This window comes from Pelodiscus sinensis, chromosome 1 (genome assembly GCF_049634645.1).
Source record: "Pelodiscus sinensis isolate JC-2024 chromosome 1, ASM4963464v1, whole genome shotgun sequence".
In the NCBI taxonomy this organism is placed as follows: Eukaryota; Metazoa; Chordata; order Testudines; family Trionychidae; genus Pelodiscus; species Pelodiscus sinensis.
The window spans coordinates 305370862-305382446 of NC_134711.1; the positions used below are offsets into that span (position 1 = coordinate 305370862).

The 11585-nt window shown below is 48.0% G+C and overlaps 1 protein-coding gene across 2 annotated transcripts in view; it reads right to left on the reverse strand.

The window, feature by feature from the left end:
- LOC102452024 (high-affinity choline transporter 1-like) overlaps positions 1–11109 on the reverse strand; it is a 41568-nt gene extending 30459 nt beyond the window's left edge. The window contains exons 1-3 of one of the 2 annotated variants that reach the window (XM_075919359.1): positions 10994–11109; positions 4247–4436; positions 2747–2860 (exon numbers count right to left, since the gene is read on the reverse strand). In XM_075919359.1, the coding sequence (XP_075775474.1) occupies positions 2747–2860; positions 4247–4424 (292 nt within the window). In that variant the 5' untranslated portion in view covers positions 4425–4436; positions 10994–11109. Of the gene's footprint in view, positions 1–2746; positions 2861–4246; positions 4954–10993 lie in introns of those variants that run through there. The other variant, XM_075919358.1, reaches the window with a different exon arrangement.
- Positions 11110–11585: the final 476 nt, after the last annotated feature.

The following is an 11585-nucleotide window of genomic DNA, read 5'->3' on the forward strand; positions in this document are numbered from 1 at the left end:
CCCATCTCTTAGTTTAAAAACTGATCTACGGCCTTTTTAATGTTTAGTGCATTAAAGGAAGGAACTGGAATGGATATGGTTAGGTGGTGGGCCCCTGGAAAGGACCACACCAAAGCACCATCTTTCAATCTTTTATTAAAAACATAGATAAAGAAGGAAAAGCAGCTACAACACCGAAAGATACATACCATGTACCAGATAAACTCACACAAAAGGAGAGAGACAAGAATAACAAAGAAACTTCCCTTCTAGATTAACACCGCTCCAACACATGGTCTTATCTGTCACCTTGAGACCAGGCACACTTACACCTACATCAGGCAGACTAAGACCATTGTGTTAGGTACTTCTCTGGTTACAGGCACACATCAGTGGGTAGAGCTGTTTTGGCTGGCTAAGCCAGACTCTTATTCAACTGATGGTAGAATGAGAAAGATAGTCCAGAGAAGAGACAAGATAGAGAGGGCAAATAATATATGAAGAAGGTGGACAATAGCAGGAACACAGATCTCAAAACCCAGTTTGTTCTGGATTTAGACAAAGCTGGTAGAGGTGGTAATTTCATCTAGTTTTTTCTCTGGTCATGTCTCCTCTGGCTTCCTTTTAGGATCAGGATGACAGCCCAAGGGTATGTCTACACTACCCTCCTAATTTGAAATAGGAGGGTAATGTAGGCATACCGCAATTGCAAATGAAGCCCGGGATTTGAATTTCCCGGGCTTCATTTGCATAAGCGGGGCTCCGCCATTTTTAAATCCCCGCTCGTTCGAACCCTGTGCCGCGTGGCTACACGGGGCACGAACTAGGTAATTCGAACTAGGCTTCCTAGTAACTACCGTTACGCCTCGAATTAGGAGGGTAGTGTAGACATATCCCAATGTATCAGGGTAGATCCCGAGGCCCCAGAGTAAGATCTGAGGGGGGTTTTTTTTTTTGCAGCCCTAACAGGAGAATAGCTGCCACAAGCCAGGAAGAGAACGTCACATCCTCATGTTCCTTCTAAATTACATTAACATAATGTCATATTGGGCTTTTGAGAGTGAGACCCTGTCCTAATAGTACCTGTTATCACCAGATAAAGAAACAGTTAAGATATTTAAAGAAAACTGTTTAATAGTATTCCATGTGGCAAAGAATCACTTAACAGTTATGGTTGTGAAATCTCTATTGCTTTGCCTATATAGTCCATGCTCCTGTTATTTATCTGCATGGTTTCTGTCTGCCCCATAAGTAATTTTGCAAGGTGTAAATTAGCTAAAGTGGTGAGTCATGATTGGGTAAAGAATTGTTTCACAATATGTTAGGATTGGTCAAAGAATTATTTTGTAATACTTCAGTAAAATGATTGGTTAAGGTACAACTAAGCAGGCCTCAAGTTTCACTCAATAAACAGGTCCAAAAGGAAGTTCTTTGGAACCAACTCCAGGGCACAGCCCAAGCTCTGAGCAGCCCCCTCAAACCCTGCCAATCATATTGTATAGAGGCTGGAGTTCCCTTATGACTTGATCTTGACTGGCCAGCAAGAAAAACTCATCTGCCTCATCGAGAGTGGTGAGCACTGGATGCTTAGTATGTGCATTCTGTTTTGGTGATTGTTAATAAATAGAGCAGGGGTGTCCAAACTTTTTTCAAAGGGGGCCAGATTTGATGTAGTGAACATGCGTGTGGGCCGACCATTTTGCCTGACATTCTTTGAACCATTAAAATTAAATGCAAATTAACTATTTTATGCAAAGTTTATTGCAAACGGCATACTTTTCATTTCATCACATGGATGACAAATCTAAACAGGTGTTAAATCACTCTGCCTTTCATATCTGAAGGCCAAATGAAAAAAAAATCCAGGAAGCTGAAATATATGTCAGGAACATTGTAAAGTACATTACATATTATTGGTAATAAAGGTTGTCCGTCAACTTTTAAGTTCAAAAAATATGAACAGAAACATAACACCAAGTATACATGTTGTGTCCAAATATAGTTATAACTGATTTAGACCAACTGACTAACTGAGATTTTACAATGTATTCATCTCAATACATAAGGATTCGTTGGGGGCCATAAAAGATAGATATTGCCAAATTACCTGTGGGGCCGTATTAAACCGGAATACGGGCCGCAATTGGCCCGCGGGCCGGACTTTGGACATGCCTGAAATAGAGGGTAAGGATATGACTGGGAAAAGACCCTGCAAACCTTCAGAGTGTTAGGTTACATCTTGAGCCCATGAATGGATAAGAGTGTAGGTCTTAATTAATGAGGTTATGCCTGGAGCTCTAGGAACAGAATAAAGCTGGGTGCCCCTATAGTTTGCGGGTAACCCCAGGAAATGATGGAAGAGGCAACCATGATGGTATAAAATTCACCCCGACCAGCGCCCTAAATAAACAGTGTCCAAGAAGGGGGAGCAACCTTATTATATTAAAATTAACCAATCACAGTACATGTTGGTGATTTAAACAACAATAATATTCTCCCATTTCTAAAATCTTTCAGGTTGTCATTAAGCCAAACTATGAGTTTACCAGGATCCTCGAAGGCTCCTTCGAAGATCAGAATTATTTTAATGTGAACAATCCAGTCAGTGCCAGTCTCTACCAGCTTTTGCCAACTTTCAGAACCACTTCTATGCCACTGGTTGAGTTAGACTTCTGTTACCTTGGTATCTGCACAAGAAGGCTACATTTGCCCGTTTTAAAAACTGCTAAGAAATTAAAATGTTTAAGAATCAAATTATTGTCTTTACCAATGATAAAAGCGAGAACGTATCCTACTGGAGCCAGGACCCAGGCCAGCCCTCGTGTAGGGAGGTACACGATCTCAGAAGTCCCGTTGATGTAGCCACCTCCAACCCAAGTTGCTGGGGGAAAAAATAGGAGGAAATTGAAAAAAAAGAAGAAATCATATGGTTTTCCTTTGTTTTAGAGCCCTCATAATATTGCTTGCCAGAGGAGAGAGTGTATGAGACAAAAGCAAAGGTAGAAAAACTTCAAGGCAATAATGTCACAGAATGAATTTTCAAAATGTGGGCCACTAATTCTAGGCACCCAAATAGGCTGACTGGTTTTCAGAGCTGCTGAGTGAATATCACTCAGTTCAGCAAAGCTCTCAAGTCTATCACTAGTCAACAAGGCACTTAGGAACTATTAAACTATTAGGAAGATTCTTTGGTAAGAAATGTATGTTGGTCACTGATATGGCGCTGCTCTTATTTAACCAGTATGGGACCAGTCGGAGGATTAGTGAGGAGGAAAGGATTGAGGTGCTTTCAGAATGTAAATGACTAAGTATGTCTCCATCCTGGCCAACTCTGGAGGTGCAGTCAAGTGGCTTTTCTAGTGTCTGGTTGACATCATAGAATCATACAAAAGTGGCGAGGAGTCCTGTGGCACTTTATAGACTAACCAAAGTGGTGGAGCATAAGCTTTCGTGGGCAAAGACCTACTTTATCAGATGCATCTGACGAAGTGGGTCTTTGCCGATGAAAGCTTATGCTCCAACACTTCGTTTAGTCTATAAGGTGCCACAGGACTCCTCACCGCTTTTGCAAATTCAGACTAACATGGCTACCCCATAGAATCAGAGTACTAGAACTGGAAGGGAGCTCAAGAGGTTATCAAGTCCAGTCCCCTGCCTTATGTGTGAGAACTGAGTAGCATGTTCAACAGTTTGGGTTGGGGAAGCAGGTGTGTTTCAGTGGCAAACAGACATTTGTTACTATACGAATAGTAACACTCATTCACATTGCAGCTTTCTTGTGAAGATCTCAAAACACTTCACAAAGATAGCTAAGATATTGTTCCCATTCCCCAGGTCAGGAAAGTAAGACATAAATGGGTGAAGGGATTTGCCCCAGATCACACAGCAGGTCTGTGATGGAGTCAAGAACAGAAACCATGATACTTAGTCCCCAACCTTAATCCCTACGGGGCATTGCCTCCAGGATATAATGAGATGAAAGAGGGAGGATTTTTTACATGATATCGTGTGCTACCAAGAATGCCAATAAAATTAAAGTAGGCACATAGAAGAACAGTTCCTCTTGGCAAAAAATTGAAACCAAATACAGATTGAGAACAGTTTCTTAAGTTAATTATATAAGGAGAATACAAAACAGAACTTAAACTCTGAGGGTATGTCTACACTACCCCCCTAGTTCGAATTAGGGGGTAGTGTAGACATACCCTGACTGATCTAAAATAGATTATAAACTGGATCAGGAAATAATATTAAGAAAAAAACTCACCGGTTGTGGTGAATAATCCCACAAAAACGTTCATGTTTCTGCCTCCCACTATGGCAATCTCACTTTGGTTGGCATTTTTCTCTTCCTTTTTGATTTTCCAAGCAGCCCAAATCCCAGTTGCCAATGTTATCACATAGAACACAATCACGGCTACCAGACCAGGGATGTTTACAGCCATTTTCTCCAAAAGCTGTATTGTAAAATAATTCTGATCACCAGGACTCATGCAAAACACCTCATAGAAGATTAAAAGTCTTATGATTAGAAAAGCATTAAGGGTTTTTGGGATAGACAAATGCCCTAGTGTGGTAAATTAGCTCACTTTGAATTCCTGCTGAGTTGGAAGAACCTGGAGAAAGAAATAACAGTGGCTGCCCAAAGTGATAGGAATGATTGCACCATCCAAAAGCTGAAGTGTGCTCTGCATATCCCAGGCTGGCACTGGGAGAAAAGCGCTCTCACCCCCTTTTTAGACTCCACCCTCTGGGAGGAACCAGCCAGATCTTTGGTAGACAGGACAAGGAGAAGAGACATTTCTTGACTAAGGGCTAAATCCTGCCAGTATTAAAATCAATGGGAGCTCTGCTAATGATTTAAGTGACAGCAGAGTCTAGCCCTAAATCAGCTGGGAAATGTCAGAAACTCTGAAACACACAAAATGCATTTAAAAAAATTACACACTAAAAGGATTTACAAATCATTATCTTGAACGTGGTATGTGAGTAAAGTACTAGACTTAGGGCACGACCCAAAGCACATAGACATCAACGGGAGCGTTAGCAATAATCTCAATGGGCTTTGGATCAAGTCTTGAGAACCTGAGAGACTCCAGTCCTCTGCCTGTAGAAGAGATACAGTAGGGCAAGGTTTCCCCAGCATGCACTGGACAATGTGCTTGTCCTGAGCAGGAAGGATCAGACTGTCCTTCCAACATCTGTCTTTTTAATTGTCACTGGGGATTGAATATTTGTGGAAGGTAAAAAATCAATTTCAGTTCACTTTGAAACCTGAACAAATATTCACTGACAATTTCCCCACCCTTTTTCCAGCTCTGTTTGTGAATAATCAAAGCTTATGCTTTTTTTAAAGTGGTACTGCCTTCACAAAAACGAGTAGTCCTGTAGCACCTTAGACAATAACATATATATATATATATATAGTATCATGAGCTGTTGTGGGCAAAACCACTTCCTCACATGAGCAGAGGTGCTTTCACAAAGTTAGTTCAAGTTTGTGAACCAGTTTTCCCCACATGTAATCAAACATCATGTTGCTTTCATGTATTATAAAAGAGTAGATGATAGATGGTTTAAACTTTAAAGCTAAAAATAAACCTGTGTCTTTAGGTATAGAAGACTTGGCTGGCACAAGTGAGTGTCCTCGTCAGTAAGGGGATGGGACTTTGAAAAGCACCTAAATCACTTAGGGTATGTCTACACTACCCCGCTAGTTCGAACTAGCGGGGTAATGTAGGCATACCGCACTTGCAAATGAAGCCCGGGATTTGAATTTCCCGGGCTTCATTTGCATAAGCCGGGTGCCGCCATTTTTAAATCCTGGCTAGTTCGAACCCCGTCCGAGGAGTACAGCTAGTTCGGATTAGGAAGACTAATCTGAACTAGCTACTCCGTGCCACGTGTAGCCGCGCGGCACGGGGTTCGAACTAGTCGGGATTTAAAAATGGCGGCGCCCGGCTTATGCAAATGAAGCCCGGGAAATTCAAATCCCGGGCTTCATTTGCAAGTGCAGTATGCCTACATTACCCTCCTAGTTCGAATTAGGAGGGTAGTGTAGACATACCCTTAGATAGTCAATAGGACTTGTGGTCCTAAGTCACTATGTAAATTTCAAATTACTGATCATTATGTACCTTCTCTACAATAGTTAAAAACCTCAATATACTGAAATATTAAATAATATTTCAAGAACTATGCTGTCACAACAATGGATAAAGAGATACAGGTTGTATCTCCCTGGTCTGGCATCCTTGGGACCTGAGCTGTCCTGGACCAGGGAGTTTGCCGGACTAAGGGAGGTCAGGCTCCACTGTGGACTGCCCCTGCTGGGCTCCTCTCTTTGGGTCTCCCTGCCCTGCCGCTGGCCCCGCTAACGCTGGCCCAGCACAGCTCCCCATTCAGCTGCCTGCCTGCTGCCCCAAGGTCTCCTGGTGGGGACTGCTTGGCTGCTGCTAGTCCCACTGCTACAGGGTGTTCCCCAGGGCTCCTGCTGGGGCTACCTAGCTGCTGGCAGCCCTGCTACCACTGGGATTTCCCTAGCCGGGACCACCCAGACATCTCATCCCTGCTAGGGGCAGCTCCACTGCTGATGGGGATTCTGTTGGTTCCCCAGCCAGGGATGGGCATCTCCATCAGCCCCACTTCAGCCAAGGGGTTTCCTGGCCCCGTTGCCACCAAGCATTTCCCGGGGTTCCTGGCTGGAGCAACCCAGCTGCCAGCAGCCCCCACAGCAGTCAAGGGTTCCCTGGCTGGGACCCGGACTCCCTGGCTACTCCATGACCCCACTGATGCTAGGGGTTCCACAGCCATCCTCTGGCCCTGCTGACGTTGGGGGGGGCTCTTTGGCCATTGCCTGGCCACACTGATGCTGGGGGCTCTCCAGCCACTGTCTGGTCCTGTTGATGCTGTGGGGTCCCTGGCCAGAGTGGGGAAGGCTCCCCAGATGCTGCTTGGCCCAGCTGGAGTTCCCCAGTCCCTGGGTTGCTCCGGCCTCTGAGGCTCTTTGGTCCAGCAACATTTGTGGCCCTGCTGGACCATGGATATTGCCTGCCCAGAAAGTCCTGGATTTGGGAGGTTCAACCTGTATTAAAAAAGAGAACCAGGAATCTTATTACTGTATTTTAGACTGTTCAAATCTGCGATATCCCTGCCTCCTCTAAAATCTGTGAGTCGGGGTTTTAATTAACAGCTGAAGATTTAAATTGACTTTAATTAAAAACAGCTATAAATAAATTCTTGTGTTTAAAATGAAAATAGGAAAACAGTGGGCTTATTTTCTTATGTTTTACATTTGTAGAGCTGTATTTATCCCCAAGAGCTTTACTATTTATAAAATTTCTTAATCAATCAGCACTGAAATGCAATAAAGCATCTGGTGCCTAGTGAGAGAGGTGGAAGTTGGCTATGGTAGAGGACATCCCACCCATTCTTGGAAAGTGAGATACAAGATCTTTACTGTTTGTGCAAAGCAGATAGGATCTCAGTTTTCAAAGTCTCCGAAGAAAACATCACACACAGTAAAGCTGCCAGGTTCTCTGATTTGGGTCTGACCCTGCATACCCTCACCCATGTGACTACTCCCACTGATTTCAAAAGGATTACTCCCCTGAATAAATGAGGGAGACCAGGTCAGTCAGGAAATATTGTTTTTTGAACCAACTTCTGTTTGTGAAAGAGACAAACTTTCAAGTTCCACCAAGCTCTTCTTCAGGTCTGGGCTAAACAATAAGGCTACGTCTAGACTGGCATGATTTTCTGGAAATGTTTTTAACGGAAAAGTTTTCCATTAAAAGCATTTTCAGAAAAGAGCATCTAGATTGGCACGGATGCTTTTCTGCAAAAGCAGTTTTCGCGATCGGGGCTTTTTTGCGGAAAACAAATCTGAGCTGTCTACTCTGGCCCTTTTGCGCAAGAAGCACTAATTTCTTACAGTAGGAAGTCAGTGTTTTTGCGGAAATTCAAGCAGCCAGTGTAGACAGCTGGCAAGTTTTTCTGAAAAAGCAGCTGATTTTTCAGAAAAACTGACCAGTCTAGACACAGCTTAAAGATTTTTAGGACTGGACCTTTATCCATGATGACTCAGAAAAACAAGAGACTAAATTGACCCTTGTGTGATTTGAACCTGTGCTTCTTGCAAGTGTCTTTCTGCTCCACATTTTTAGGCCATGTGCATCAGTGTGATACTTGGCACCATAAGAGTTTACTTTTTTTCTGGCTTAATATGGAGTCCAGAGTGAGTCCCTGAGGGTACGTCTACACTGCAGGATTTTTCCAGGATACCGGAGGTATCCTGGAAAAACTCTGTCATGTCCAGGGAACGCATTTGTTCTTCTGTTTTTTTTTTTTTTGTGGAAGTGAAAACGCACTCTTTCAGAAGCCCTCTCTTCCTCATTCCATGAGGAAGAAGGGATCTTACAAAAGAAGGGGATTTTCCAAAATTTGGCCCAGTATAGATGGGACAAATTTCGGAAAAGCCTCTTCCGAAAAAAAATCGGAAAAAGCTGTAGTGTAGACCTAGAGTTTCCCCATCTAAATAGTAATGCTCATCACCATCCTCACGGAGGATGGTTAATATCTATATATGTGGTGTCCAACATGCTAGCCACTAGTCATATGTGACTATTTGGCCAGTTGAGTGTGTCTATTTGGCCAGTTGAATGTGGCTAGTTCACTATAGCAGTAGCTTTTATAGTGGCTTCTGCTTTAGAACTAGTTGAACACCATGGATCTAAACAATGTTTGAAAATGGGAAGTGTGATATAAGAATTAGAGAGTCTTGCAAGTGATTTTATATTTGTAATTTTACAGTGAAGTTGGGTCTTCATATGTGGAAAACCTTCATTTCCTCTGCTCATACAACAGCATGAAACATAGCAGTTTTGGAGGGCCTGAAATTTGCTAGCTGTGTCAATGGATTTAGGCCTTTCTACTGTTTAAGGCAGGGGTTCCCAAACTTTTTGGCACGGGGACCAGTAAATCCATTCACGAGCTTTTGGAGGACCAATAACATTCATTTGCATATTTGCATATTCATTAAGCAAATGATGAATATTCAAATAAGTTGTTTCTGGTCCACCCAAAGCCCCCAGTGCCAGCATTAGCAAAGCTTTTGATACAGTCACTCACAATATTCTTGCCAGCAAGTTAAGGGAATATGGAGTGGATAAATGGACTGTAAGATGGATAGAAAGCTGGCTAAATCAGGGTTTCCCAAACTTTTTACTTTAGTTGGAACCTGGTTTTTTTAGTACTGTTTTTTGCAGCCCAAAAATATAAACACACGTAAAAAAAAGAATGAAAAATGAATAAATTTTCAGTGTTTCACCAGCTTCATCCTCTGTCCAGCCCAGGCCAGGGTTTGGGGGACCGGGTGCCACATGGGCACTGCAGGAGGCAGGAGCAGGAGCAGATTGGGGCTAGGAGGGAGGGTGCAAGGAAGGGTAGGGTTGCCAGGTGTCTGGTTTTGTACCGGACAATCTGGTATTTGAGGATTTTGTCTCAGAAACAAATTGAGAAATTACCAAACATATAAAATGCCTGGTATTTTCTAATTAGGTATGTTTTATTATAATTAGGTGTATCAGCACTTAGCTGGGAACTGCCTGGCTGGTCGATGTTCTCATGCTGCCTGAGTGTGTCTACCAGCCAGGCAGTTCGCAACTACTGGAGGGCAGGTATGTGGGGGGAGGGGATAAAATGGAACCCCCAGGCAGACTCACTCCTCTGCCAGGGTCTGTAGGGTCTGCATGTGCCCAGGTCAGTCCTGCCCCCTCCCCCTTCTCCTCCCATCTCCCAGTCAAGACTAGCTGCCCCCGTCCAGCCCTGCTTCCACCGGTGGAAAGGTCCCCCCCCCCCCCCCGCCTCCCACCAATCTCCCCCGTCAGCCCTGCTCCCCCAACAACCCCCCCAACAAGCCCAGCTGCCCCCGTCCAGCCCTGCTTCCCGCAGCTGGTTCTCCCGTCCTCTTCCTCCTGTTCTCCCCTGGACAGCCCCTCCGCGCCCCGTCCAGCCCTGGTTCCGCCGCCTGCCCTCCCCGATTTCTGCTGAACAACCCCGCTGCCCCCAACCCTGCTTCCGTCACCTGCCCGCCTGCCCCCCCATCTCCGCGGGACAGCCCCGCTACCCCCAACCCTGCTTCCCTGCCCCGCCAGCCGCCCCCATCTCCGCGGGACAGCCCCGCTACCCCCAACCCTGCTTCCCTGCCCCGCCTGCCCCCCATCTCCGCGGGACAGCCCCGCTACCCCCAACCCTGCTTCCCTGCCCCGCCTGCCCCCCCATCTCCGCGGGACAGCCCCGCTACCCCCAACCCTGCTTCCCTGCCCCGCCAGCGGCCCCCATCTCCGCGGGACAGCCCCGCTACCCCCAACCCTGCTTTCCTGCCCCGCCAGCCGCCCCCATCTCCGCGGGACAGCCCCGCTACCCCCAACCCTGCTTCCCTGCCCCGCCAGCGGCCCCCATCTCCGCGGGACAGCCCCGCTACCCCCAACCCTGCTTCCCTGCCCCGCCTGCCCCCCATCTCCGCAGGACAGTCCCGCTGCCCCCAACCCTGCTTCCCTGCCCCGCCTGCCCCCCCATCTCCGCAGGACAGCCCCGCTACCCCCAACCCTGCTTCCCTGCCCCGCCTGCCCCCCCATCTCCGCAGGACAGTCCCGCTGCCCCCAACCCTGCTTCCCTGCCCCGCCTGCCCCCCCATCTCCGCAGGACAGCCCCGCTACCCCCAACCCTGCTTCCCTGCCCCGCCTGCCCCCCCATCTCCGCAGGACAGTCCCGCTGCCCCCAACCCTGCTTCCCTGCCCCGCCTGCCCCCCCATCTCCGCGGGACAGCCCCGCTACCCCCAACCCTGCTTCCCTGCCCCGCCTGCCCCCCCATCTCCGCAGGACAGTCCCGCTGCCCCCAACCCTGCTTCCCTGCCCCGCCAGCCGCCCCCATCCCCGCAGGACAGTCCCGCTACCCCCAACCCTGCTTCCGCCGCCCGCTCGCCCTTTTTCCCCGCATCTCCACGGGACAGACCCGCTGCCTCCAACCCTGCTTCTGCCGGCCACCACCCGGATCTGCACGGGACAGCGCCGCTACCCCCAACCCTGCCTCTGCCGCCCGCCCACCCGGATCTGCACGGGACAGCGCCGCTACCCCCAACCCTGCTTCTGCCTCCCGCCCACCCGGATCTGCACGGGACAGCGCCGCTACCCCCAACCCTGCCTCTGCCGCCCGCCCACCCGGATCTGCACGGGACAGCGCCGCTGCCTCCAACCCTGCTTCTGCCTCCCGCCCACCCGGATCTGCACGGGACAGCGCCGCTACCCCCAACCCTGCCTCTGCCGCCCGCCCACCCGGATCTGCACGGGACAGCGCCGCTACCCCCAACCCTGCCTCTGCCGCCCGCCCACCCGGATCTGCACGGGACAGCGCCGCTGCCTCCAACCCTGCTTCTGCCTCCCGCCCACCCGGATCTGCACGGGACAGCGCCGCTACCCCCAACCCTGCCTCTGCCTCCCGCCCACCCGGATCTGCACGGGACAGCGCCGCTACCCCCAACCCTGCCTCTGCCTCCCGCCCACCCGGATCTGCACGGGACAGCGCCGCTACCTCCAACCCTTCTTCC